The sequence below is a fragment of the Rhinolophus sinicus genome, chromosome 14, assembly GCF_057876585.1.
Source record: "Rhinolophus sinicus isolate RSI-liver-muscle chromosome 14, RSI-T2T, whole genome shotgun sequence".
NCBI classification, from domain to species: Eukaryota; Metazoa; Chordata; class Mammalia; order Chiroptera; family Rhinolophidae; genus Rhinolophus; species Rhinolophus sinicus.
This window is the reverse complement of record NC_142514.1, coordinates 33,265,124-33,290,025: the sequence shown is the minus strand read 5'-3', so window position 1 is coordinate 33,290,025 and position 24,902 is coordinate 33,265,124. Positions and strand designations below refer to the sequence as shown.

The 24,902-nt window shown below is 53.0% G+C and overlaps 1 protein-coding gene across 9 annotated transcripts; it reads left to right on the top strand.

The window, feature by feature from the left end:
- The first annotated feature begins 1,014 nt into the window (after positions 1-1,014).
- Positions 1,015-17,086, top strand: TAL1 (TAL bHLH transcription factor 1, erythroid differentiation factor). Of its 9 annotated transcripts, none has more exons than XM_074334676.2 (5): positions 1,015-1,276; positions 4,133-4,288; positions 7,746-8,192; positions 9,468-9,562; positions 13,441-17,086. In XM_074334676.2, the coding sequence occupies exons 3-5, from the start codon at positions 7,747-7,749 to the stop codon at positions 13,893-13,895; spliced, it is 996 nt and encodes a 331-aa protein (XP_074190777.1). In that variant the 5' UTR covers positions 1,015-1,276; positions 4,133-4,288; position 7,746; the 3' UTR covers positions 13,896-17,086. The 9 variants fall into 9 exon arrangements, with proteins under 9 accessions (XP_074190777.1, XP_019604981.1, XP_074190778.1 ...); XM_019749422.3 differs by having other exon boundaries at positions 1,015-1,342; XM_074334677.2 differs by lacking the exon at positions 1,015-1,276 and adding an exon at positions 1,411-1,588.
- Positions 17,087-24,902: the final 7,816 nt, after the last annotated feature.

Genomic DNA, 24,902 nt, shown 5'->3' with positions numbered 1-24,902 from the left:
CCATATGTTCATTGCAGCATTATTCACAATAACCAAGCTATGGAAGCAACCTAAGTGCCCATCAGTAGATGAATGGATAAAGAAAAAGTGGTACATGTATACAATGGAATATCACTCAGCCGTAAAAAAGAATGAAATCTTGCCATCTGCAGCAACGTGAATGGACCTAGAGGGTATTATGCTAAGTGAAATAAGTCAGACAGAGAAGGACAAATACCATTATGATTTCACTTATATATGGAATCTAAAAAACAAAACAAACAAAACAGGAGCAAACTCATAGAAACAGAAAACATTTTGACGGTTGCCAGATGGGAGAGGGGTTGGGAAGATGGGTAAAAAGGGGGAGGGGATTAAGAAGTACAAATCGGCATTTACAAAATAGTCATGGGGACGTCAAGTACAGCACAGGGAATATAGTCAATAATGTAGTAACTGCAGGGCGTGCAGATGGCTACTAGCCTGATCAGGCTGATCACTTCATAAGTTAGATCAATGTCTAGCCACTGTTTTACACCTGAGACTAATATAATATTGTATGTCAACTGTAATGGAAAAGTAAAAAATTATTAAAAGGAAAAAGAATGGACATTGTAATCTCTCCACTGACACCAGTTCTGTCTCCATAGAGGCCCCCGTGTGAGTTCAGTCCATGACATGCAGGCAAGCAGGCTCCATTTTAGAGCAGAAAAGAGCCAAGGCTGAAGGAGGTGGGGGCCAGGGAGGAGCTGGGGAGCTTTCTAGGATAAGAGCAACTGCCCATTGCAATCCGGTGTCTAGGACACTGGAGAAAGAATAAATGGGGGTGGGGGTGAGGGTAGGAGTGGTGTTTTTCGTGTTATGGTCTTCAGAGGCAGGGACAGAGTGCTGGGGTGAGAGTCGCTGAAGAAAGGTGTCTGGAAGGCGGAGGGAGGGACTGAGGTGGGGGGGAGCCCGGTACCCGAGAGGCTTCGGGATCAGAAATGGGCTGGATCCACCGGGTCCTAGACAGCGCGCCCAACGCTGCGCGGCGCATTCCCGAGCGGGTCCCATCCCCGCGGAACCAGTCCCGACTCCCTCCGGTGAAATTGCCAAATTAAAATGAATCATTTGGCCCATAATGGCTGAGGCGCTTATCAGGGGCGAGCGGACCCGCGGCAGTGCCTTATCTCCGCGGCGCACACGGCCCCGGCGCGCCGTGGCCCATGCTAACTAGGCCTGGGACGTGAGCGGGATTAGAGCGCGTTGGTGGAGGAGCCGGGTGCGGCCCGCGCGCGGGCGGGGGATCGCGGGCGGGGTAAGGTCTCCGCGCTAAGAACCAGGCCTCAAAATGGCCATATGCATCCTCCAGTAGCGGCAAAATGTGAGCATTCTGGCCTTTTTCTAGGGGCAAGCAACCTGCGGCCTCCCACGGAATTCCCCATTAATTTCCTCCCTCTTTTTCCCCGACTCGCAGAAGAGCTCTTCGCTCCTTTTCCCTCGGTTTCTTTCGATGGGGGGCATTTTCCACGGGCGCCGTCGCTCTCGCCACCGCCCCTCCCGCCTCGGAGACTCTCTTCCTTCCTTCCCCTTTTTCCTTACGCAATATACAGAAATGCGCGAGGCGGTGGTTGGTTTTCATTTCTTCTTGGTGGTTGTGTGCATGCGGTGGGCTTGTGAGAGTGCGTGTGTGAGCGGTGGAGAGTGTTGACTTCTTCCGAGTCTGGTCTTCTTGGCGATCCGTTGTGGGTCCGTGTGGGATGGTGTCTGCGCTGCTTGGGGGTGTAGATTTTGATTCTTCGCCGCCCTTCTGCGGTTTTACAGTTGTATATAATTGTTAGTTTGCTTTCTTGACATGGGTCTGGTTCCGTGTGTGGGGTTATGCGGTCTTTGCAATTGTGTTTGGGTGGTTTCGTTGTTGCGTTGGGCGTGTGTGATCTTGACTACCTGGGGCTGTGTGTCCGTGAGAGATTGCGTTTGACTGATTTCGTTGTCATGTTGGACAATGTGCGGGCCTGACCAAGTCGGTTTGTGGGGCAGAGTTGGGTTGTGTTAACTCGGCTTCCCTTCTATGGGGCTGGACGTGTGTGGTCCTGTCCTCTGGGTTGCGTGCCTGAGTGCTGGTGTCCTTAGGAAGTGCATTTGAACATCGCTGGGGAGTGGAAGGGAGGGCGAACAAGAGATGGAGGGGCAAGCGGAGAAGGCGGCATGGAGGCAGGGAGAGGGATTTCACATTTTATTCCAAATTATGATGTATTTGGAAGCCAGTGTTGGCTCGGATGGGCAGACGGAGCCGCATCAGCGGCCGCTCTGTCTGAAGGCCAGTCCGTGCCTCGGTGTTTCAGGGATTTGCTAGTGAGTAGGAGGCTCTTCCACGGTCCAAGCTGAGCTGCGCTCGCTTAGGCCGGTGTCTTCTAGCCGATAGCGGCGGCTTCGGTTCCCACCGCATTCGGGCTTCGTCCGTTTCTGGTCAGTTTCCGAGGTACAGCCGCCGGGGTCCGCGGGAGAGGCCCGGAAAAGACAATGGTCTCCAGGCCTCGCGCTTCGGGTGGGGACCCTTGGGATCATCTCCAAGGAACATTTGTCCACCCCCTCCCCGGGTGAGCGACATTCCCGCGTGGGTCGGGTACCCGTCGCATCGGTGGCCGGGGCCGGGCTCCGAGGGACGGTATCCGAGGGACGGTATCAATGCTGCCCTAGCTCAGGAAGAAAGGATTTTGTTTTGCCAGTTACTGTGGTTGCTAATGTCATCATTATCATCATCATCATTTTATTTTAACTAAAATGATCGTCCAGGAGCGAAGCGGCTTTTCCCTTTTAGCCTGGATTGATAACAAAGCAGCGCTGCGTCCGCCAACCAGCTCTGTTAGTTTTAAGTTGCTGGGTTTAGGGCAGAAGAGAAAATGGAGGAGAGACGGACACAGAGACTCGGTCATACAGCAAAAATTAACTCCGACCTAAAACACGGAGAATGAGTGGATTCCCTTTCTTCCCACCCCTCCCCCCACGTGGATTAGAAGAGAAAGAAAATCTCTCGCATTGGATTGAAACAGCAGGGAAGAATTACGCCTATATTTCCACCAAAGTCGGGGCAAAAAGGACGCCTTTGCAGTTAATCCAAGATTTCCATGTGTGATCATAACCTGGATGATTTACACAAAACAAATTAAACTAAAACCTCCAGAGGGTGGGGAGGGAAGCAACCTAAATTTCACTACCGCTACACTCTGGGAAGTAGTAATGGGTTTATTTTTACCTTCCCTCCCTTTGCCTGGTTTATTGCTGCGAGGAATTATTAGAATTCTCCCCTTCTGTGCGGGTTTGAACCCCGGAAAATCAAAAATCGTTGTGCAGCGATGGTTGAGGGGAAGGCAGAGGCTTCTTTTTCCTTTCCTTTCCTTTCCTTTCCTTTCCTTTCCTTTCCTTTCCTTTCCTTTCCTTTCCTTTCCTTTCCTTTCCTTTCCTTTCCTTTCCTTCTCCTCTCTCTCTCTCTCTCTCTCTCTCTCTCTCTCTCTCTCTCTCTCTCTCTCAGTCAATCAATAGGAAAAAAGGGAGCTGGACAGATCAGATATCCACCCCCCCATCCTCTAGGATCCGTGCGGTTCCGACTCCATTCCTGCGGGAAAGCACCTTTTGAATTAGGTTCTGGTTTCGCTTTAGGCAGGTGGGGGTCATGGAAAGAATGGGGGCTCGGAGGTTCTGCCCCATGGACTCGGGTTTGCAGACTGGACTCCTGATCTCCGACACACATCCCCACACCCGCCCAGGCTGCGGACGGCTCCACGTTGTGGCTGCAGCTCCGGCCTCACACGGTCTCCAGAGCCAAGCACGTAGACATGTCTGTGCTTAGAAAACACGCTTGGTCACACTGAACCAGACAGCCCAGTTAGAGGGTCCCAAAATGCTCCGGGCAGCCTACAGCGGGACTCTTGTTGTTGGACTAAATAGTTGTTCCTGATTGGTTATGTGTAGGGTTCTTTTTTATGGGGTGGGGGAGGCTTCAAACACCTGCAGGTTGGGGGCGGAAAGCTGTTCGTGACTCCCCGGGCTGGTTGGTGAGGACGTGAGGTAATTCCCAGCCATTGACCCCCATTTCTCTCTCTCTCCCTCCCTCTCGCCCTCCCTCTTTCTCTCCACCCCCATTTTTCCTGGAAACTCGTTTTGGGCGCGGCAGACCGCCCAGGACCACACTGCGGCCTGACTGCTGGTCTCTCCGGGAGAGGGGGAAGCAAAGACCCCCGTCCACGACCTGGACCTCGGCTTCCGCCTCTCTCTGGTGGAGGAGTGGAGATCCTATGGAGAAGGGCCGATCTCTCTAAATATGCCCCAGGTGAGTTTGGGGGGGAGGGAACGTATCAGTGGAAACTGTGTCCAGGAAGGCCTCGGATTCCGGTCTGGGGTGGAGGAGGCTCAGGACAGAGGACAGTCCAGTCTCAGATGGAAGGGGAGGAGAGGACGAACCCAGAAATGGGATTCCGGGATCTTACTCTGCGGCAGACTGGCCTCTGTGACTCTGTGGCCCTTTCCTTTTTGGACCTTGGGTGAAAACAGCTAGTTGGACTTAGTTCCCTTAGGCTGCTCCCATCGGTCCTGGTTCTGGGGACTGCTTCCCAAGGCTCGTAACCTTGGAACGGCTATATCCGGGTGGTGCAGGCTGCGTGTGCCAGGGGCGCCGGCAGCAGAGAGATGGCCGCAGCCATCCTGACTAGGACAGCCGCAACTCGGGTGGGCCTTGACCAGGGCCTAAGGCCTAGGGCGGGGCCGTGCTGTAATCCTCCTCCCCCCCACCCCTCCCAGAGCGGAGGGGAAAGTGGTTCTGCTCCCTGGGGATGTTGGTTCTTGCCCAAGCTTGGGGCTCCCCCAGGGGGTCTTGCCGGTGTGGGTGCAGTGTGAGGACCGGAGACCGGGTTTAGGTGGTGGCTCTAGCCCCAGGCACAGCAGAAGCTGTTTTCATAGAAGAAATTCTCCATTTCGGAATTTGGAGCTGCCTGAGACCTGGTACCTGCCCCCCAGGAGCTCCCGGGGTCTCCTGCCTTGTTCAGGCACACACAGAAAGGTTCTAGCGGTTGGCAACAGATGACAATCTGTGTTGGGGGCCGTGAGCTGGGTCTTGGCCACACAAAGAAAAATTGTCTTTGGTCAAATACCCTAGCGCCATTCAGTTTGAAACCTTCTCCCCTTTCCTTCATCTCCCCAAAATAAAAACAAATAAACAAAAATTTCTCAGGCTTTGCTTTTAGTAATCTTAACCAAAGCCAAGTGATGGGGTTTAGTCGCTGAAAACCAACAACTGAAGGTGCATGTGATTCCTCCAGTGGCTTCCTCCGGAGCTTGGGCCCCTGGTCTGAGTGATCCTGGTTGCAGAAGAGCCCGCCGGGTTTTCCTGAGGTCCAGGGAGGGGCGGGGAGTGCTGGGCCACAGACCCTGGGGACCAATCATAGGTTTCCCACAGAAAGCCTCAGAGATATAGATATTTATAGACATCTGGAGAGGGCATTTGGGTCCAGGGTCAACTCATCTGGAATATGTGCTCTCCTTGCCCCTTGAGGATCCGGTCCTTCGCCGAGCCAGGGAGCCATGAAATTAATCAGAAGGTATAAATGTGTCATATGGAGAGCTTGAGCTCAATCCGGCGATTGCAGTGCACACCGTTTGTCACTCGGTTAGAAACTGGGGCTGAAGCACGTGTCACTGGGCATACCACAAATTGGGACAGTAAGGTAGGGAGCCAGCACATTGGAGTTTGTTTATTTTGCCATAGGATGGTATATTTCTGGTGCATTTCACTGCAGCAGGGGAGTCAGGAGGACCTGACTGGTATACCTTGGGTACATTTCTAGCAGCCGAAGTATGTTGGCAGTCCCATTCTGTGGATACAGATCTATTGTTTCCGCCATAATCGTAAACTCGCTTCCAGCGAAGCATTGCGAACCTACTGCCTTTGCAGCTCAGTGTACACCAAGTCTTGGGGAATTTTGTTGTTTCCGGGCCGGGCCGCAGGGCAGGCAGACCTAGGGAAGGAGTGCAATCTGAATGGCGATTCTCCATCAGCTTGTGTGTTTGGTTGCTGTTGAGCTGAGCTCCAGAGGAGGTTTCAGAAAGTCCGGTCTTTCTTCTGAGGTGGAAAGATGGTGCCTAGGCCGACTCTGGTCCTGAGATGGTGCAGTAACAGAATGGGAGATCGATGGTCGCCCTGAATGATTAGATGGACTCTGCTTGGGGCCGAATTGGAATTTTGTGTATTTATTTTCTGCTACAAAAAAATACCCCAATTATATAACCTGAGAGCAGAAACCTTATTTTGAATATTTTATGAAGCCTGTCAATTTGATTATATTTATTTTAATTTTATTTTTTTTAAAATAACTTACAAGCATCCCCCACCTTTGGACCCAGAGTCTCATGGTTTTTTTGTTTTAGTTTTTGATGGAGCCTGGCTCCATCATCAAGAAAGCAGGGTGATGGAAGAACCTGAGCAAGTGCTCCTGGGGAGTGGAGCCCGTGTGGTCATCCTGGATTATGGTTGTGGAGGAGAGGAGTGTCCTTGGCTCCGGGGGTATATATGGGAGGGCATATAAGAAGGATAGTGCAGACAGAGGGAAATCGGAGTTCTGGTCCTGCTCTGTTGAAAATCGAAAATCGTTGTATTTGACCTTGGGCAAGGCAGTAGTCCCCTCGACCACCCAGTCTCCATGTCAATAATAATGTTTACTTGAGCATTTGCAGTGCTTTTAAATGTATAAAGGAGGTATTCCTCCCATTTCCCAGAGGACGACACCGAGGCGTGGGGATTAGGGAATGCTGGGAGAGTTCAAAGGCTTTCATGACACCCCTTCCCCTGTCATGCAAGAATGAAAGTTCAGACCTCCGTAGCCTCCGGGGCACCCTTTGAATGCGCAGCGTCCATACTGCCTCAGCCAGGATTCCCTGCCAGACCCCACTTCACTTCTGAGTCTAGCTGAGCAGAAGGAGGTGGAGTGTGCAGGGAGGCAGCTTTCCCTCCTGCTGTCTCATCTCTGTCAGGTGGGAGTAAAGGACCGCTAGGATTTCCAGCAGCTGCACAGAATACAGGGTGGATTTGCTTAGTGTAGACAGACACCCCCGCAGGGGGAGAATATATATTGAATGTGGGTGCTGGTTCCCTTGGATAATTCTCTGGCAGCTCGCCGAATGGGACCCCAGGTCCTGGAGCCTCCGTTCCCTAAACTCCCTACTTGCAACCCACCAGGTTTCTGGGTGAATGTGTGCAGCGGTACGCTGAGGCGCGTACTGCTGAGAGGTGAGGGTTCGAAAAGCACCCCACCTCCGCGGGACCGATTCCCCGCCAAAACCAAAAGGACGAGGCGGGAGGAACTCGGTCGGGGATTTGTTCCCTCCTCTTCCCTTGCAGCCTGAGAAGGGGACGGAGTGATACTTCTTTCTCGCTTCTTTCTACAGTTCCTTCCTCCTTTTTCCCCTTCTGTTTTTCTTTCGCTGGCTATATTCCTTTTCTTCCAATGTCTCTGTAGTCTTTTTCCATGTCTGTCCTTCTGGCTCTCAGTCTCTGTATCCCAGGCACCCTCCCCTCTGCTCCCAAACCAGAGGCCCCCTTTCTTTCCCGCCCCAGCCCCGCCAGGGCTTTAGGCCCCGAGGGCGAGTGTGTGTCCACGTGGCTCTAAGTTTATTGCCTTTTCCCACGTCTGGGAGCGTGAGTTTCTCTCTCTGCCCTTCACCTCCTTACTCCTCCCCACGTCGGTGCGCTGGGGGCGGTTGTCAGAGCGGGCCTCCGCTTGTCTGTCTGCCCGCAGGATGACGGAGCGGCCGCCGAGCGAGGCGGCACGAAGTGACCCTCCACTGGAGGGACGGGAGGCGGCCGAGGCTCGCATGGCCCCCCCGCACCTGGTCCTGCTGAACGGCGTCGCCAAGGAGACGAGTCGCACGGCCTCGGTCGAGCTCCCGGTCATCGAGCTGGGCGCGCGCGGCGGCCCGGGGGGCGGCCCCGCGGGTGGAGGCGGCGCCGCGCGAGACTTAAAGGGCCGCGACGCGGCCGCGGCCGAAGCGCGCCATCGGGTGCCGACCACCGAGCTGTGCAGACCTCCGGGGTCCGCCCCGGCGCCCGCGCCCGCCCCGGCGCCTGCTGAGCTGCCCGGCGACGGCCGCATGGTGCAGCTGAGCCCGCCCGCGCTGGCGGCCCCCGCCGCCCCCGGCCGCACGCTGCTCTACAGCCTCAGCCAGCCGCTGGCCTCGCTCGGCAGGTCAGGGCCTGGCGGGAGGGCGGAGGTGGGGGTGCAGGCGGCCATGGGCTCCCAGGGCTCCCCGAGTGAACTTCGGGGATGCGCCGCTGGAGCGCAGGAAGAGAGGGAGGGGCTGTTTTAAACTCTCAGGCGTCAAAACCTGGAAGCTGGGGTCCACGTGTACGAATGAGAAAGTAGCCCTGTATGAGTGTGTGTGTGTGTGTGTGTGTGTGTGTGTGTGTGTGTGTGTGTGTACACACGCGCGGGCAGATGTGGGGGTCCCTTGTGACTGCGGCGCACCCCGCTGTGTGTAAGCCCAGGAGGGGGAGTGCAGGCAGACGGCTGGGTGTGAGCAGAAGCACGGCGTGCTGTGTGATTAGAGGGTAGGGTACCAAGAAGGGAGTTGAGTGAGTGTGAGGACCAGGCAAGAGTGTGTCTGACTGCACTCCGCCCTGAAATTCTGTTGGAAACTGCAGCCCGCTGTGGACAGGTAAGAGATAAAGATCTGAGGGAGGTAGGGAGTGTGCCCGCTCTTCTGCTTCCGAATCTCTGCTCCAGAGCCCTCCTGGGGAGTGGATCCCTCCCTCCTTTCCCCAGTCCCTCTGCCCCTAGCTATGGTCTCTGGACCCCAAGCCTTTCCTCCCCTTGATGTGAGGCTGTCCATTTCCTTGCTGAGGCTACTGAAATGGTGGAGAGATGGAGGACAGGCAGATGAGGCAGGGACACAGTGTGGGGCAGTTGGTGAGTCTGCAGGAGACTGGAGAAGGAAGCTGTAGAGAGCCCAGGGTTGGTGATCCGGGGTGGCATGCCAGTGGCGGTGAGTCAGGGTTTCCTGTCTGTTGTCTGTCCACAGGACCCCATAATGCCTGGGTGAAGTTGGGGTGAAGTTGCGGAGGAGGGGACAGTGTGTTCTTTTATGGTGCTAGAGTTGCACACCACTAGGTGTGAAGGCCACGTCTGCCTGTGAGAGCACCTGTTTGGGAGTGGAGGCTGCCTGTGGATTGTGTACTTGTGTTGGGGGAGGGGAGTATGTCTGTCTGTAGAGTGTGTGTGTGTTCATTTTTGTGTTTGTTCCATATGTTCACCTCCGATTCTGTGTGTGTGTGTGTGTGTGTGTGTGTGTGTGTGTGTGTGTTCATGCTCCTATCTCCAATTCAGAGGTGAAGGGACCAGGGTTGCCCTTGTTTTTCTGGGGGTGGGGTGGGGGCTCAAGAACATGCAGGAGGATCGCTAAGGAGCCTCTGTCTCACCTCCACCCTGCATGTGATGGTGTGATCTGCCTGCTCCCTCCCACAGTGGGTTCTTTGGGGAGCCAGATGCCTTTCCTATGTTTGCCACCAACAACCGAGTGAAGAGGAGACCCTCCCCTTATGAGATGGAGATTACTGATGGTGAGTCTGCCCACCCCCGCCTTTGTTATTTGCCCCTCATGCTAGTTAGAATCCTCTGAAGAAGGGATCAGGGGGATTACTCCTAGGTGTTTCACATGGATGGGTGCGCTACCTTGGAACACCAAACTGCCAAAGTTTCTCACACTGCAGCTTGGCTCCATGGGACTAGGTAAGAGGGGACATGGGAGTGAAGACACATTTGTGGTGCTTAGCCCAAATCTCTAGGGTCTGTTGCTGACCGCACTCTGATTCCATTCCTATACTTGGCAAGGATCCTGGGGGCGGGGAGGGAGGAGGAGGAGAAACACAAGGTGCCTCTACTCTAAGCACTGACCCTCAGGGATTCCCTACACTTCCCTGCAAGTCCTCTTTGGAGTTGGTAGTCTGCTCCCTGCTGGAATTGTACCTTCAAGGGTCTCCTCCCAAGTGCCTGCATTGTCAGGCCTTCTTGTTCTACACTCAGGACTGAGACCTGGAGTTCCCTTCCTGACATCACAGATTCTATGCTGCCTCTTCGCTTCCCCCCAAAGAGCCTTAGCCCTGCTATTGTGAATTTCTTGAGTAGTCTTTGGCCCCGAACTTGGGGGAAGGGGTTGGATGAGTGGAAAATTTGGAAGACCCTTTCCTTCTTCCCAAGATTGACCTTATGTAGCCAATGGGGACCAGTGCCAGGGAGCAGGAGAGCAGGCTCCTAGAGCTGAGGAACATGGAAAAATCCCTGGAGCTCCCAGTGCTCAGCCTGGCTGGGACCTGGGTTCTGGAAGGAAGGGTACCTGAGGCCTTGGAGCCAGGCTGGGATTTATGCAAGGGGCCAATGGGAGGAATGTGTGTGGAGCTGGAGCTTCTGGGAGTCCTCTCTGGTCTTCTGGAGAGGAAAGGGGCTGGAGTCTGGACAAGGAAACAGGCCTCAAAAGACCCAACCAGCCGGGGGCACAGGGGTATAAGGTCAAGAGGGAAGTGTGTTGGGGTGTTAGTGCTGCTAGGTTAGAGAAGGGAGGTGGGTATACCAAACAGGAAGCAGGCAGAACCAGCCATGAATTTCCCCAGGGAAGAGGCATTTTCTACAAAATGCAGAGACAATGGAAATCAAGCACAGAGGAGAGGAAAGAGGTGATGGGAAGGGGTGAGGGCTTGGGGGGAGTACAGGAGGACAGGGAAGCCATTACCCATAATATTACCAATATTTACTAAGCACCTACTCAGTGACCGGCCAGAGAAAGAGGACATAGAGGGTTGGATAGACTCAGGAAAGAGGAAGGTGGGGAGAGGTGAGTAGTTCTCTGGGAAGGAGGCAGAAATGGGGGTGAAGGGGAGAGTGTAAGGGTGCAGATAAATCCACGGACTTTGAAATCAGATGTTTAACTAAAAAGAGTTCATAGAAGTGGAACTAAGGCCAGATCTAAAGTTAGGACTTAATGTGGTTCCTGTTGCTGAACTTTTCTGCACCTCAGTTTCCTCATTTGTAAAGTGGGAAGAGTAATAGCTTCCTCACAGGTTGTTGAAAGTGTAGAATGTGGTAAAGCATTTTTGGGGCCTGGCTCAGGGTAGGTGCTCCTTCTGGAGCCTGTCTAGTTGTAGCTATGACAGCAGTCATAATGCCCCCCTCCCCACCTAGGAGTTCTCTCAACATCAGTCAGCATTAGTCGTGGAGCAGGGGCTGGCTGTCTCTAATGCCACAGCTGAGGGACTCCCCTCTGTCTGGCTTGGAGGCCAGAGGACAGCAAGTTATTTCCTCTGAGGCTCCCAGGGTAGGACTGCCCAGCAGGTGTGCTGTGTTTTTCCCAGCCTGGGTCTGGCCTTTGGCAAAGAGTCAGCTGGGCTGGGACCTGTTGGGGTTTGGAAAGACAGCTTCAGAGGCACTGTGGCAAAGGATGAGTGATCCTTCTGGGAAAGTGTGTGTGTGTGTGTGTGTGTGTGTGTGTGTGTGTGTGTGTAAATGTGTAAGTGCAAGTGCGTAAGTGCACACATGCACATGTAGGAGAGAGAGACAATCAAGAAGGAAGTGTCTGCACAGGTGAGCTGGATCACAGACTGACCTCAAAGGCACGGTCTGCCTTTGTCCTCACCTCAGTCTCCTTAGCTTTCAAATGAGCAGTGGATCTTAGGTCATGCCTTGTCTTCTCCTTTACTTTTATCCCCTGTCCAAGTTTCCACATTCTGAGATCTGGATCCAGGGGTCATTGGAAGAAAGCAAACAAATATGCCCAGACTGGCAGTTCCTTCACTGTGCAGAGATTCCTAAGGACTGCTGGGAGCCTGGCTCTGTGCCTCAGTGTTGAGGAGGGAAGCTGCCACCACAGGCCAGGAGGAGCTCAGGAACGCTAGCAGGGCCCACCTCTGTCTTCTCTGGTTTTGGGAATCCCAGGCCAGGCTTGGACATTTAGTTCAGTGCTTTGCATACCATAGGTGCTAGATGCATTCACTCTGGTGTCTGCCCCTGCTCCGCAAGTCTTAATATACAAAAGCTAGTGAATATTAGTCCAGTCTGTATTCAGTGCATTGTAGACATGGAGAGACTGAGGCAGCCCTCAGATGCCTGCCTAGAACCTCAGGCTGAGCCTGGGCCTGGCTGTCTCTCCATTTCTCTCCTCGGGAAGAGAGCCCACAGTGTAAATCCTTTCTCCTCTGATCTCTGCTCTCTCCTCCATTCCCCCACCTGCCAGCCTGATCAGTCAGTCAGCAAACATTTACTAAACCCTCACTCTGTGCCTTCCATCACCCTGAGAATAAAATCCCACACCCTCCTGTAGGGCCCTATGGGATTGAACTCAGACTACTCTCATCTCACCCACATGAATCCAGCCAGGCTGGCTTCAACCATTTTTCAGCTGAGGGTCTTTGCACAATGTTGCACTCTCTTCCCTTCCTGTGCCTGGCTGGCTCTTCATCAGCCTTAAATTCTTACCTTATAGACGTCTTACCTCCTCTGAAAGCCCGGCCCCAACCACCTCAGCTAAATGTAGTAGCTCCTTTCCATCTTTTATTTATATTCGGCCTCATGTCTGTTTATCTGCTTGCTACTTGTTCATCATCTGTCATCTCCATTAAAATGTAAGCTCCACGAGGGCAGGCACTCCATCTGCTTTGTTCACCATTATTCTTTAGTGCCTAGCACAGTGCCTGGTTGTTAGGAAATAGCTGATAAACGGATAGTAATAGCTAATAGTTATTGAATGAATATTTAACCTGAAACAAGTAGTGTCTTAAGTACTTTGCCTGTGTTAGTTGCTAGAACCATGTGATAATATTATGACTTGAGTGACTTGTATTACCTCCATTTTAAAGATGATGAAGGAAGACAGAGAGAGTTTAAGTAACTTGCCCAGAGTCACTGTCTAGTAATAGTCAGGAATTGAACCCAGAAAGTCTGGCTCCAGAGTCTGTCTTTGTAACTAGTGCTGTGTGGGCTCTTGGTACAAGTGAGTGAGTGCGTGAGTGAATGAATGAATGAATGAATGAATGAATGAATAATATGTGGTCCCTGTACTCAAATGCCTCACAGCCCAGAAAGAGCGAGAGAGAGAGAGAGAGAGACAGACAGACAGACAGAGAGACAGACAGAGAGACAGACAGAGAGAAAGAGAGAGAGGGAGAGAAGCATAGAAGCACAGCAGTGCTCACAAGTGATGGAGATCCAGGATTATAGGGCTGTCGTGGTTGGTTAGATCTCTCTGGAGGGGCTGAGGGAAGTCCTCAGAGAGGAGGAAACAGATGAACTGGATTTTGAAGGATGAGTAAGAGTTTTCTAAGTAAAAGGAAAGAAGGCATTCTAGGTTTCCCAAGTTTCCCAGTGTATGTTTTCTCTCCTTCCCCACAGGAGAAGATGCTTTGGGCAATCTCCAACCCATTCTCCTAACCCTTGTCCCCCTGCCCTCCAGGTCCCCACACCAAAGTAGTAAGGCGCATCTTCACCAATAGTCGGGAGCGATGGCGGCAGCAGAATGTGAATGGGGCCTTTGCTGAACTCCGCAAGCTGATCCCCACGCACCCGCCAGACAAGAAGCTCAGCAAGAATGAAATCCTCCGCCTGGCCATGAAATACATCAACTTCTTGGCCAAGCTGCTCAATGACCAGGAGGAGGAGGGCACCCAGCGGGCCAAGCCTGGCAAGGACCCTGTGGTGGGGGCTGGTGGAGGGAGTGGGGGTGGAGGGGGTGGTGCACCTCCAGACGACCTCCTGCAGGACGTGCTGTCCCCCAACTCCAGCTGTGGCAGCTCGCTAGATGGGGCAGCCAGCCCAGACAGCTATACAGAAGAGCCTGCACCCAAGCACACGGTCCGCAGTCTCCATCCTGCCATGCTGCCCGCCACTGATGGAGCTGGCCCTCGGTGATGGGTCTGGGGCCATCCTAAACCGCCAGGAGGATGCCCTTAGGCCGCTGGGACTGTGGGCTTCAGGTCAGGTGGGTGAAGATTGGGCAGCTCTGAAGCAGGGCAATGGACTGATGAGCTTTCTATGATGTCTGAACTTTGGGAAGCCCAAACTGCCCCTGGGCCTGGCTTTCTTGTTTCCTGTTTCAGTAGGAGAACAGAAAAATGGAGTAAAGTGGTAGGTACTTTTCATGAAGACGGCACGGTCTTCTCCCTTCCTCAAACCCCTAAGACTTCTCAAATAAGAGGCTCGAGTGGCACTGTTTTCGGCCTGGAGCTTGGGAGCCCTGTCTTTGCTGAGACCTGGGATTGTCAGCTCTCACCTGAGGCATTCAGCAGCCTCTGCCTTGCCTTTAGCCCCTCCCAAGCTGGCTGGGGTGGCTTTTGTGGCCACTCTGTCCAAATATATAGGTACCCAATAGCTGCCCGTTTCCTGAGCCCCATCTTCACCCAGGCCAGTGTTGGTCCATCCAGCTTGCCAGCTACTGCAGAGTCACAAACCTCGAGGTGCTTTCTTCAGGGCCTGATTGAAGAAGATGGCCAGTGGACTGCCTGCTCCCGACTAGCTGGGTCAGAGGGTCCGAAAACCCAGTAGCCCTTACTTCTTGCCCTGTGCACTGAAGCTCTGCTTTCTCTCCACTGAAACTTGTCTTCCTACTCCTTGTGGCTGTGGGGACCAAGTCTGCAGCTGTGAGCGTGCCCTTTGGGCTTTGTGTGAAGGCAGAGAAAAGGAAACCAGTTAGAGGAAAATGAGCAAGAGCTATTTGGGCCACATGGGCTTCAAATCCGGGTGGTGTCTCAAGCGACCTGCCTGTACTCTCGGCTCCACGTCACCGTTCCTGTGGTGAGCAAACCAGTGTGCCGATGCTGAGAGTAGACGTGAGCCCCAGCTGTGCATTCCGCTCGATGCTCAGAGGGACCTCCCTGCTGCACGATGTCTGTTTGTTGAAGGTTTGCTCTGTGTTCCGAACTGAACTGAGCACAAATTCTGTCCTAGGAAATCCAGGTATTTGGGAGTTTTTCCTGGCATTGGGATTTGCTCGACTGCAGTGATTTGTGAGATCTTTAGGTCCTGATATGACTCAGAATCCAACCCCAATCCTAGGACATGGGGAATCCAATCAGAAACCAGTTTAAGATTCACTTAGCAGAATCTGAAACACCCCTCAACGGTGCAGCTTTCAGTCGTCACCGTTGTAGGGGAGGCTGGCTTAGTGTAATAGGAGTGCCCGCTTCCAAAAGTTGTACATGACATTTTTGTAAATCAAATCTTTATCCTTCATCTTTTAAAGAAATACTACCGCAAGTCCTTTGTAAGTGAAGAATCCTTTAGTAGAGTGGACCACTGGCCCCTTGTTGGAACAAACGGCACACAAGTCGTACATACCTGTCACTGTACCCTCAAGTTACCCCAGCCATCCCCCACCAGGTTCTGCCTTTCAGGTCAGAGGGAAATGAGCCCAGGGCCCTGCCCTGTCCATGACGATGTGGAAGAACCAGCGCTGTGGCTGTTGGAAACGCCCTCACACATGTTGGGTTTCAGCCCAGGACTTCCCTCACTGTGACGGGGCCCTGAGTACAGCCGAGTACAGCTGTGTGCACACAGGGAATAATCACTCGCCCCTGCCCCTCCTGTTCAGTTGTGAGGTCCAGTTCTTGGGGATGGGAGCAATATGGTTAACCCTCGGAGACTCTCACCCTCCGTCCCATGTCAGCTTCCCAAAACCGTATTTTGATGAACATTAGGATGGGTTCCTTTCCAGTACTTGGCAGCTCTTGTGAGGAATCCCATCTGTCTAAAGATGGAGACTTAGTCCTAGGTCCTAAGGCTGTGTTGCTTCCCAGTGGATTAATTTGACTTGGGAGTAAAAAGCGGCCATGGTGTGAATGGGTGGATAGGTTTCTAGAGATGGGTCACACATTCTATCAGGAACTCAAGCTTCTGGCTCCGTATTCTCTCAGATATACAGTGTGAACTGGATGAGTTCTGTCTCCAAGTGTCAGTTTCTCATCAATATCCTGGCTTGTCCATCTCCTAGGCTGTGGACTGAATGGAATCATGAAAGTAGAAGCATTTTGACACCATAGAGAACTCTGTTGCCCTTAATGACAATCGTGCAGTGGGGGTTCCCACCCTGAGTCCAGGACCTGGGCGTGGGCCAGGCTGCCTGACTACACAGCATTTGGGTAATTTCGGTTCTAAGCCACTTTTGCCTGAAATACTTAGATTGTCCCCATCTCTCTAGATTGACGTCATTTCTGTCTCATTCTAAGTCAAGGTACCAGGACTAAGAATGGAAAAGAGATATGGGAACATGGGGAGAACATATAAAACATGATGCTGGTACCCAAAATGGGACTGGATAGGAAAGCACAAAGCTCCAGGTCTTTGTGAGAACTACAAGATCCATTATTCTATTTTCACTTCTAAAACCTCTCCCCGCCCCACTATACCCTTCGCCTTCCTTTGCCTCCTCCTCACACATTAAGAAATGGCAACATTCCCCCAATAATATCTGTACAAAAGGGAAAACACGTAAAGGTGAAAAAAAGAAAAAAAAGAAAGAAAGAAAGAAAGAAAGAAAGAAAGAAAGAAAGAAAGAAAGAAAGAAAGAAAGAAAGAAAGAAAGAAAGAAAGAGAAAGAAAGACCATGAGGAGACAAAGATGACTGTAATAACCGGAGGAACTCCCATCTTTTAAGAAAAGTTCCTATATTATTTGTAGTGCAAACGACAACATGGTACAACCTTTATCCTTTTCCAGAAACAAAACCCAGGGCACAGCATCCATAGTCAGCTGACAACTGTTTCGGCCTTTGGGGGTGGTCTGCTCGTACTTGTGATGTCAGTGGTACGTGGCCCCTGCTGAAGGCGTGCCCCCTGCCCGTGTACATAGTGCGGTGTTCCTGTGGGCGGGCCCAGCACTTTCCCTCAATGTTGTACTGTACGTGATGAATTGATGAATTGCGTTGGTCTCTGCATTTTTCTGCAGGAGAGGAGTGACCGCTCCAGGTACTGTGACCTTTGTACAGCCCAGAGGCCAACACTGTGGGCGTGTGACTCTTTAGCGACAAAACCCATGTGGTGATGAAGTGTGTGTATATATATAAGGCTATATTGGGAAGATTTCTAAATAAAAGTTTTACAAAGGGGGCTGGACTCTGTGCTTGCATATTGCACTCCTAGGCCTGAGATTTGGGACATTAAGAGGAAAGTCATGGCAAGAATCTGTCTCCCCTGAAATGGGGGCCTCCAGGACTCAGCTGTCCTCTGAGGTGAGATCCCACCCCTACCCTGAGGCTTCCCCCTTAGGGTTTCTATTCTTTTCCCCCTGCCACACCTCACAGAAGGGGCTACTTCTCAGCATTGTACATCTGCGCTTTCTGCTCAGGGCTGCCTCACGGACATTCCCCTCTGTGTTGGGTTTAGCATCCATTGCTGGGACAGTTGCTTTTATTGAAGATTCAGGACAGATTAAGGTCTCCCCAGAGGAGGCCCCCAAGTTCCTGATGACTCAGTGGAGGCTGAAGCTCTGTGCCTGGCTCTGAGGATTGAGGGAGCAGGGTACAGGCCTCATGCGGGGTTAAGGGTCGGAGGCCAAGGCTTTGGAGGTAGTGAGGGGAGGCTCAGGAATGGCAATGCTATTCAGAGGCGGGGACTCTGGGTTCTGGGAGGCCACTGCTTGGGGACTGTTGGAACTTCAGGGACCTCAGCTAGTCAGGCAGGCATTTCCATGAGAGAACCAATCCTCCTTTCTGTCATTCGTTTAACAAAGATTTATTGAGCATCTACAGTGAGCCCGTTATTGTTCTAGGTACTGGGCATCCGGCCGTGAAGAAAAAGAAACACCTGTTCTTGTGGTGCTTGCTTTCTAGCAGGGAGTTCATAAACACAGACACAGGCAACTATCATAAATGTGTTAATTATATAGTAAGTTGGAAGGTGATCAGTATTAAGGAAATAGATGAGCCAAGAAGGGAACTCAAGTGGCCCACAGATAACCTCTGTTCCTTTGGGTGAGCCTTGCTCAGTTTGCCAGTCTCTGATCTTGGCTGCCCCTGTTCTGGGAGCTTCCAACTGAGGCTCAGAGGGCAAAGGAACCACAGTGCTTGGGATCACGCTCTGGCCCTGTAGGGAAACGCCTTGGCTATTGGAAGCCTATGTGCATCACCCTGACCCAGGCCTAGGAGGTCCCTGGCAGCTGGGGTGGTGACTAAGCCCTGGGGCAGGGACATCAGTGGGGCCCTGGTGGTAGTAGTGGTGTGTGGGCTCTGGGCCCAGGGCCTGGCCTGTGCTCACAGGCCTGAGAAGGAGCAAGAGGAAAGGATTAAAGAAAGAGAGGACATCGACAGAGACCGGGAGGAGGTTGAGATGCAGCCGTCAGAAGTGGGAGAACAACTGGGAGAGTGTCGTGTTTCAAAAGCAAATGGGGTTTGGGTGGAGGGAGTAGTCAGCCAAGCCCAATGCCGCTGAGAGTCAAGCTAGAGAAGGCCCGAGCTGTTGGCTGCATTTGGCCCTGTGGAAGTCACTGATGACTCTGGTGAGAACAGCGTCAGGGAGGGAAGAGGCAGCAGCCTGACTGTCATGGATGAAGAGTGGGGAGGGAGGAGCACCCATTTCCAGAAGTTCCTTTCCCTGGAGAGGGCGAGGCTATCCATGCCCAGAGAGGTCAGGAAGAGCCCATCAGCTCTGTGGTCACCAAGGCAGACATTATGAGGGCATCGAATACCCAGGCTGACCGGGCCCTGAAGACGGTCTCGGCCAGTGTCCCCATCTCCAGATGGGGAGATGGAGGCCCAGAGAGGAAAGGAGTCTTCCCAGGCCATGTGTCCCATGAACAGTGGCAGTAGTGGCAGGCAGGGCAGGACCAGGCCGCCTGCCTCCCAAGACAGCCTGTGTCCACCACGGGGAAGGGACCACACCCAGGGCCGTGCCTGCATGGCCTGCTGATGTCTCCAGCCTCACTTCTCACCAACCCACCCTCATTCTCTTTGCCCCTATGGTACTATCCTTTCTGTTCCAGGCTGCACTTTTTCCCTTTTATGACTGTCCGGTTTTGCACCTTTTGTTTCTACCCGTCGTCTGATCCTTCCTTTCATCTGGTTAACGTGTCCTCAGCATCCAAGTGACTATCCCGACTCTATGGGGTCAGCCACCTCCTTGTCCCTACAGGCCTTCCTTCCCTCGGTGCCGCCTATTGTTTGTCCACTTGTTTGCCTCCTGACTCAAACACAAGCTCCTTGCAGGTGACACCATGTCTGATTTGTCTCTTCACCTCTGGTGTCCTGTGTCAGACCTGGCACAGGTGCCTTTCCGCATTTGCTGAATGAAGAGGGTCCTCTGTATAGAATCTTCTAGCTCGGTTTTGAGGGTGGCATATAAGGGTGGAAGGGGTAGATAGGAGGGAGACAGGATCATTTCTACAAAGATGCCAGCTCTGATGACCCCCACCTAACAGCATGGTCCTGAGCTGGTAAGGGGCAGGTGGACAGCTCTGTCCCCTGGGCGGCAGAGGGCCTTGGGCTGCAGAGGGCCTTGGGCTGCTTTTGTTGCTGGGAGGAGTCAGGAGGTGGAGGGGAGCCGCTATGCGCTTTCTCACGCTGGGCCCCGGCAGCCTGGTTATCGTACTGGACCTGGGTGGGGTGAAGTGGTAGGTGTTTATCTAGTTCACTCATAGCGGACTTGCCACTTCATGTTACCCACTACCACCTTCCTAGTTGAGAAACACTGGGCTGTTCCCCACAACCAGCAGGTCCCATGTGGCCCTGTGTGAGTCAGGCAAGCACCTCTAACCAGCCTGGTCGGGACAGGCCACGGTGCTGGGCAGTGTCCTGCAGTAGAGGCTCGGGCATCACGAGTCAGAGTCAGCAAAGGAGTAAGTCAGGTCTCCCAGGGCATCCTCTCCATTGTCCAAAGGAGACAATGGGGGCTAGTGAGGGGATGGGGCTTCAGCGAGGGGACCCAGGATATGAATTCAGGTCTGAGTCCAGAGCCAGTGCTCGCTGCCCCTCAGCAGAGGGAGAAGATACTGCCAGTGGGGAGCTGGTGTTCTCAGAGCAGGTAGGCCTGTGCTGTGCTGTGCTGTGGGAGAGAGAGCAGCTCAGCATGTCCAGCCATCTGCCCAGGGCCACCAGCTCTGTGGGCTTTGGAGAGCTTGCGTGCAGAACCGGGCTCAGCTCAAAGACAGGCTCTTGGGCAGTGAGGACAGGTGATGTGGTGTCAGCTCCGGGAGGGAGAGGTCAGAGCATGGATGGGATTGAGAAGGAGAAGGAGCTGGGCCACAGAAAGACCCAGGTCTTTGGGGTCAGACTTATGTGGGTTCAAGACCCAGAGCTGCCGCTTACTGGACCTGCTTTGTGACTTTGGGTAAATCATTTAACCTCTCTGAGCTTCCCTCTCCTCATGTGTTCAATGAAGATATTAAAACCCATCTTACAGGGCTGTCAAGGGGTTTCAAAATAATATATGTAAAGTGCTTTTGCTTCATAGAAAGCAGCCTTATTAAACCCGATTGCTGGAAAGGGGTTGAGATAGGGCTCTACTTGGGAATGGCTGAAGAGAAAAAGAGGGCAGAGTGAGAAGAGGGAACATCAGTCATTCAGAGTAGCAGGAATTCCTCGGGACCTGCCCTACGCTGGGCAATGCTGAGGAGCCAGCAAGGGACCTTCCTTCCCTGTCCCTGTCTGCAGGGGGCTCACAGGCGGGGTGGAAGTGGGGTATAGGGAACAGATACGGAGCATTACAGTGCTGGAAGCAAGCGCTGTGAGAGAGGCCCAGTGGCTCTGGGAGACCTGGCTCTGGCAGTGGAGGGCCAGAGGCAATGTTTGAGGACGATGCTGAGGAAGGCATCCTGAAGGAGGTGCTATTTTCTTTCTTCCAGGGGTCTTTGCAGGGAGGCACAGTGTGTTCTGAGCCCCAGCATCTTCTCCCAATGGCAGATGTGAGCTGCTCCAGGATACTGGTCCTCCCTCCTGGGTGCCCTACTCCTGCCCAGGACCTGGGGTCAGGCAGGGCTGGGCTGCTGCAGTTACCCAGTTCCCACTGTGACATTCTCTCTGGCTCCTCCTTTCTCTCCCCACTCACTTAGTCCGAGCCCTGCCTCCCTCCCCAGCTCCTGGCCTTCTCTGTCCACACAATAACAGGATGTGATCCGTTCGTGGAGAGGAAGTGGGGAGGACGGGCAGTGCTGATAGCACATTTCTGACTCTCCACGTCTCCCCTCCCCTTTGGACCAGCCCCTGAGGCGGCCTCTTCCCCAAGGCCCTGCCCATGCTTCCCTCTGGGTTTGAGAGGGATGAGTTCAGGATCCTCAGGCTGCACTCAGACACATGTAAGCCACAGAGAGGTACATGCTGGCCCCCTGCCCTCCTGGCTCTAGTTTTGCTGCCTGGAGACAATTGTCTGAACACTGAGTCTCAGGGAAGCTTGCATGACAAGCTCTGGGCTCCATGGTATTTTCTGGAGCTGCTGCAGCCTGGGGCTGACAGGTGGGCTCCTCAGCCTCCACATCAGCAGGCTCCACCCACCGACCTATTTCCCCAAGTCCTCATGGTCCTGACCGAAGGCAGTGGGGTAACAGAATCAATCCAAAGGTCTCTGTCAAGTGCTGACGGTGCTCTGCCTTGCGCAAGGAGAGGGATAGGTTGCACAGAAGGGAAACTGGGACCCCCGCCCCCCCCGCCCCCCCCCGCCCCCCCCCCCCCCCCCCCCCCCCCGCAAGCAAAGGGTCTTGTCTAACTCAGCATGATCCAGGAGCTCTCACCCCTTTCAGCCAGGGCTCTCCGATAGATCTGTTGGTGACGATGGACGTGTGGTGTGTCTGGCCTGTCTGGGGTGGTAGCCACTACCCACAGGCAGCCTTTGAGCACTTGAACAGTGGCCAGTGCAACTGAGGAACTGAAAATTTCATTTTGTTTAATTTGAATTAACTCAAATATAGACCTATTAAAATATCCCCCACCCCCCACCCCATCCCCACCCTGGGGAGAGTGAAGAGATGTTACACAGATCCTCTGTGAAGAGCAGGGTTTGGCAGAGCTGGTCAGCGTCTGTAGCTTATACCAAAGGGTTACGCTTTCAGCTCTGCTGACTGGCCTCCTGCACCTCCCAAGAACCCAGTGCAAGGGGACAGTCACTCCTATTTTACAGGTGGGGAAACACAGAGGTCAGAGCCAATGAGTGATTTGCCCAAGGTCAAGGGGCTAAGAGAGAAGCCCAGCTGGGATTCTGACCCAGCTCGTGTGTGGAGTCAGTTCTCTCACCCCATAGCAGGTGAAGCCCTGAGCTCTGGCAGGATCATTGCAGAGAAGGACCACACAGACCCAGGACCTCAGGACGGGATCCCTCCACGGGGAAATCTGAGGAGCACCCACCCCCGCCATACATTGTGGGAGGGAGGGAGGTTTGTTATTTCCGAGTTCTCTGATTCTTGGAGAAGACGCCATCCCTCCAGTCTGATCTCAGTTATGCAGATGGCGACCTGAAGATTACATCCCTTCCCCCTGCACAGCCCCACCCCCTTGCCATCCCATAACTAAGCCCCCCTCCACAAGACCCCTGCCTTCCTGAGACCCAGTGGACCCATAGGACCAGGATGGAAAGCCCTTTCCCACCTCATGCCTGGTGACAGCTCAGCCAGCTGAGACCATGGAGACCAGAGACTTTAGCCCTTCCCAGCTACTCTATGCAGCCTGGGACCTGTGGTGCTTCTGGGTCCCAGGCTCTGCAGGATCTCAGGGTGGTGGAGAGGGGGGAAGGGGAGGTGTTGTCCCCTCTGCCCTCTGGCTGTTCCCACATAGGCTGGCAGTGGTTCCTTCTGCCCTCTGGCTGTTCCCACATAGGCTGGCAGTGGTTCCCGCTTCCTTTGAGAGCTCCTGCCCTGCCTCCAGCAGTCCCCTGGGAGCTGCATGTTCAATGAGCTATCAGGCTTCCCCATCACTCTCACGCCCCTTGCCCTTACCCCTGAATAGGTGGGATCTGACAGACACAGGGACTCCCAGCCCCAAGCCCCCAGGCAATCTCTCTCAGGATGGCCTGGGACCTCTTCGCTCTGATGTGCTACCGGCCTTATCCTGACCAAGACTCAAGTCCTGGAAGGCTGCGATTCTGTTGTTTGGCAAAGACACATTGTAAAGCAGCAGTCTAAATAAAGGGCCAACACGCTGGGACTGCCCTGGTCTGTGATGCTAAGATTTGGCTCTGTGGGTCTAATGACAGGGAAGAGTTAAGATCTCTGAGACCCTCTATCACCCTAGGAGTCACCATTCAGGGATTGTAGCTTCTCTGCCTCCCTTTGGCTTTGCCACCTGCAGCAGACTCTGTGTGGCAATGCAGGGAGAGGCTATGGGCAGGTAGGACAGGTTGGTGGTCAATCGTTTAGCTATTTTGGGGGGAGAGGGGCAAGGTTGGCCACAGGGCCCTTCAGGGTCCACATCTGCTCGGTTGGGGCTCTGCCAAAGCTGGGCTGGCCTGTCCAGCTGCTGGGCTGCCGTGAAACCGGGAGCCTGGCGGGCAGGCTTTCTGTATGATGCTAATGAGGACAGTGACAGGCGAGCAGAGGGAGACACTGCTTTTGTCCTGCACTTGACCTTGCTGGCGGGTCCTCAGGGAGAGACAGGGGCCCCCCTCAGACCCAAGTGGCCCCAATTAGCCTGCTTCACTCACCTTGATGGCTCCCAGTGCTCTGCGGGTGTGGACAGAGATTCAGGGAGGGAAGGGAGAGCAAGTGTGGTCCTGTGCCCTTACCTCCATTTTCCAGGGAGTGTCTTAAAAATTCACACTAGTCCAAGATCAGAGTGAAACGTAGTACCCCATTTTTACTCCTCCATCCTCTCTTAAGGGACTATTGAGCGCCCCAAGTGTTCCACATCCATCATCCCTTACTTTCCCACCTTGAAGCCTTTGCATACCTGAGGTGCCTCCCTGCAGACTCCCACCACAGTAACAGTTCTGTATGTTAAGCTGTATCTCACTCAGATGCTGAGGCAGCTGGTTCCCCACCTTGGACAGGAGTCTCTCCTCTTTCTGAACGTACAGAGGCCCTTGAACTATATCTGGCTGCTGCTTGTCATCTGCCCGTATTTGGGTCCTGGCCTCACCTCCCTTTGCCTGTGAGCTGGTCGGTGTTGGCATGGCGTGTCCCTGGTGATTGGTGGCTTTATCGTGCCCAGTGTGTGTGGGTGCACAAAGGAGGTACTCAGTAAATATTTACTGAGTTATTTTACCAAACCTTCAGAGTGAGTGGGCACAAATGGATCATTACTAACCTTGTATTGTGGACATTTCCATATATATGGAGAGAGAGAGAGTGACAGAGAGACAGAGAGAGAGAGAGAATAATATAAATAACACGAATCCATCACCAACTTCAATAATCGTTCACATGGGTAATCTTATTTCATCTATATCCACACTCCCTATCCTTGAAATGAATTAGTACGCAGCAAATCCCAAACATCGTGTTGTTTCATCTACACATTCAGTTAAAATCTTTATTAGTTGATTCAATTAAAAATATGTACTGAATATCCACTCTGTCATGCTGAGTGCTGGTAAATTCTCAGTCATCTTTCAAATCTCAACTCAAATGTCACCTCTTCTGGAAATCTTCCATGATATTTCCTTCCTGCAGGGGAGTTTAATGGCTCCCTCCTTGGGGATCCAATTGTATACCTTTTTCACAGTATTCAATGCTTTTTAGTAATTGATATATATTTTTAATATGAGGAGGAAGTATAATGTGAGACTTAAGAGCTTTAGAATCAAACAGATGTGGATTCAAATTCTGGATCCATTTACTGAGTTTAATTTCTCTGAACCTCAGTGTTCTTGTCACTCAAATGGGGATAGCAGTCAGCTCACACTGTTGTGAGGGTTACATAAGCTGTGACCCTGAAGTGCCTAGCACACAATGCCGGGTACATAGTAAGCATTCCTTCAAGAAGTGGTAGCATTGCTGAAGTCACATGTC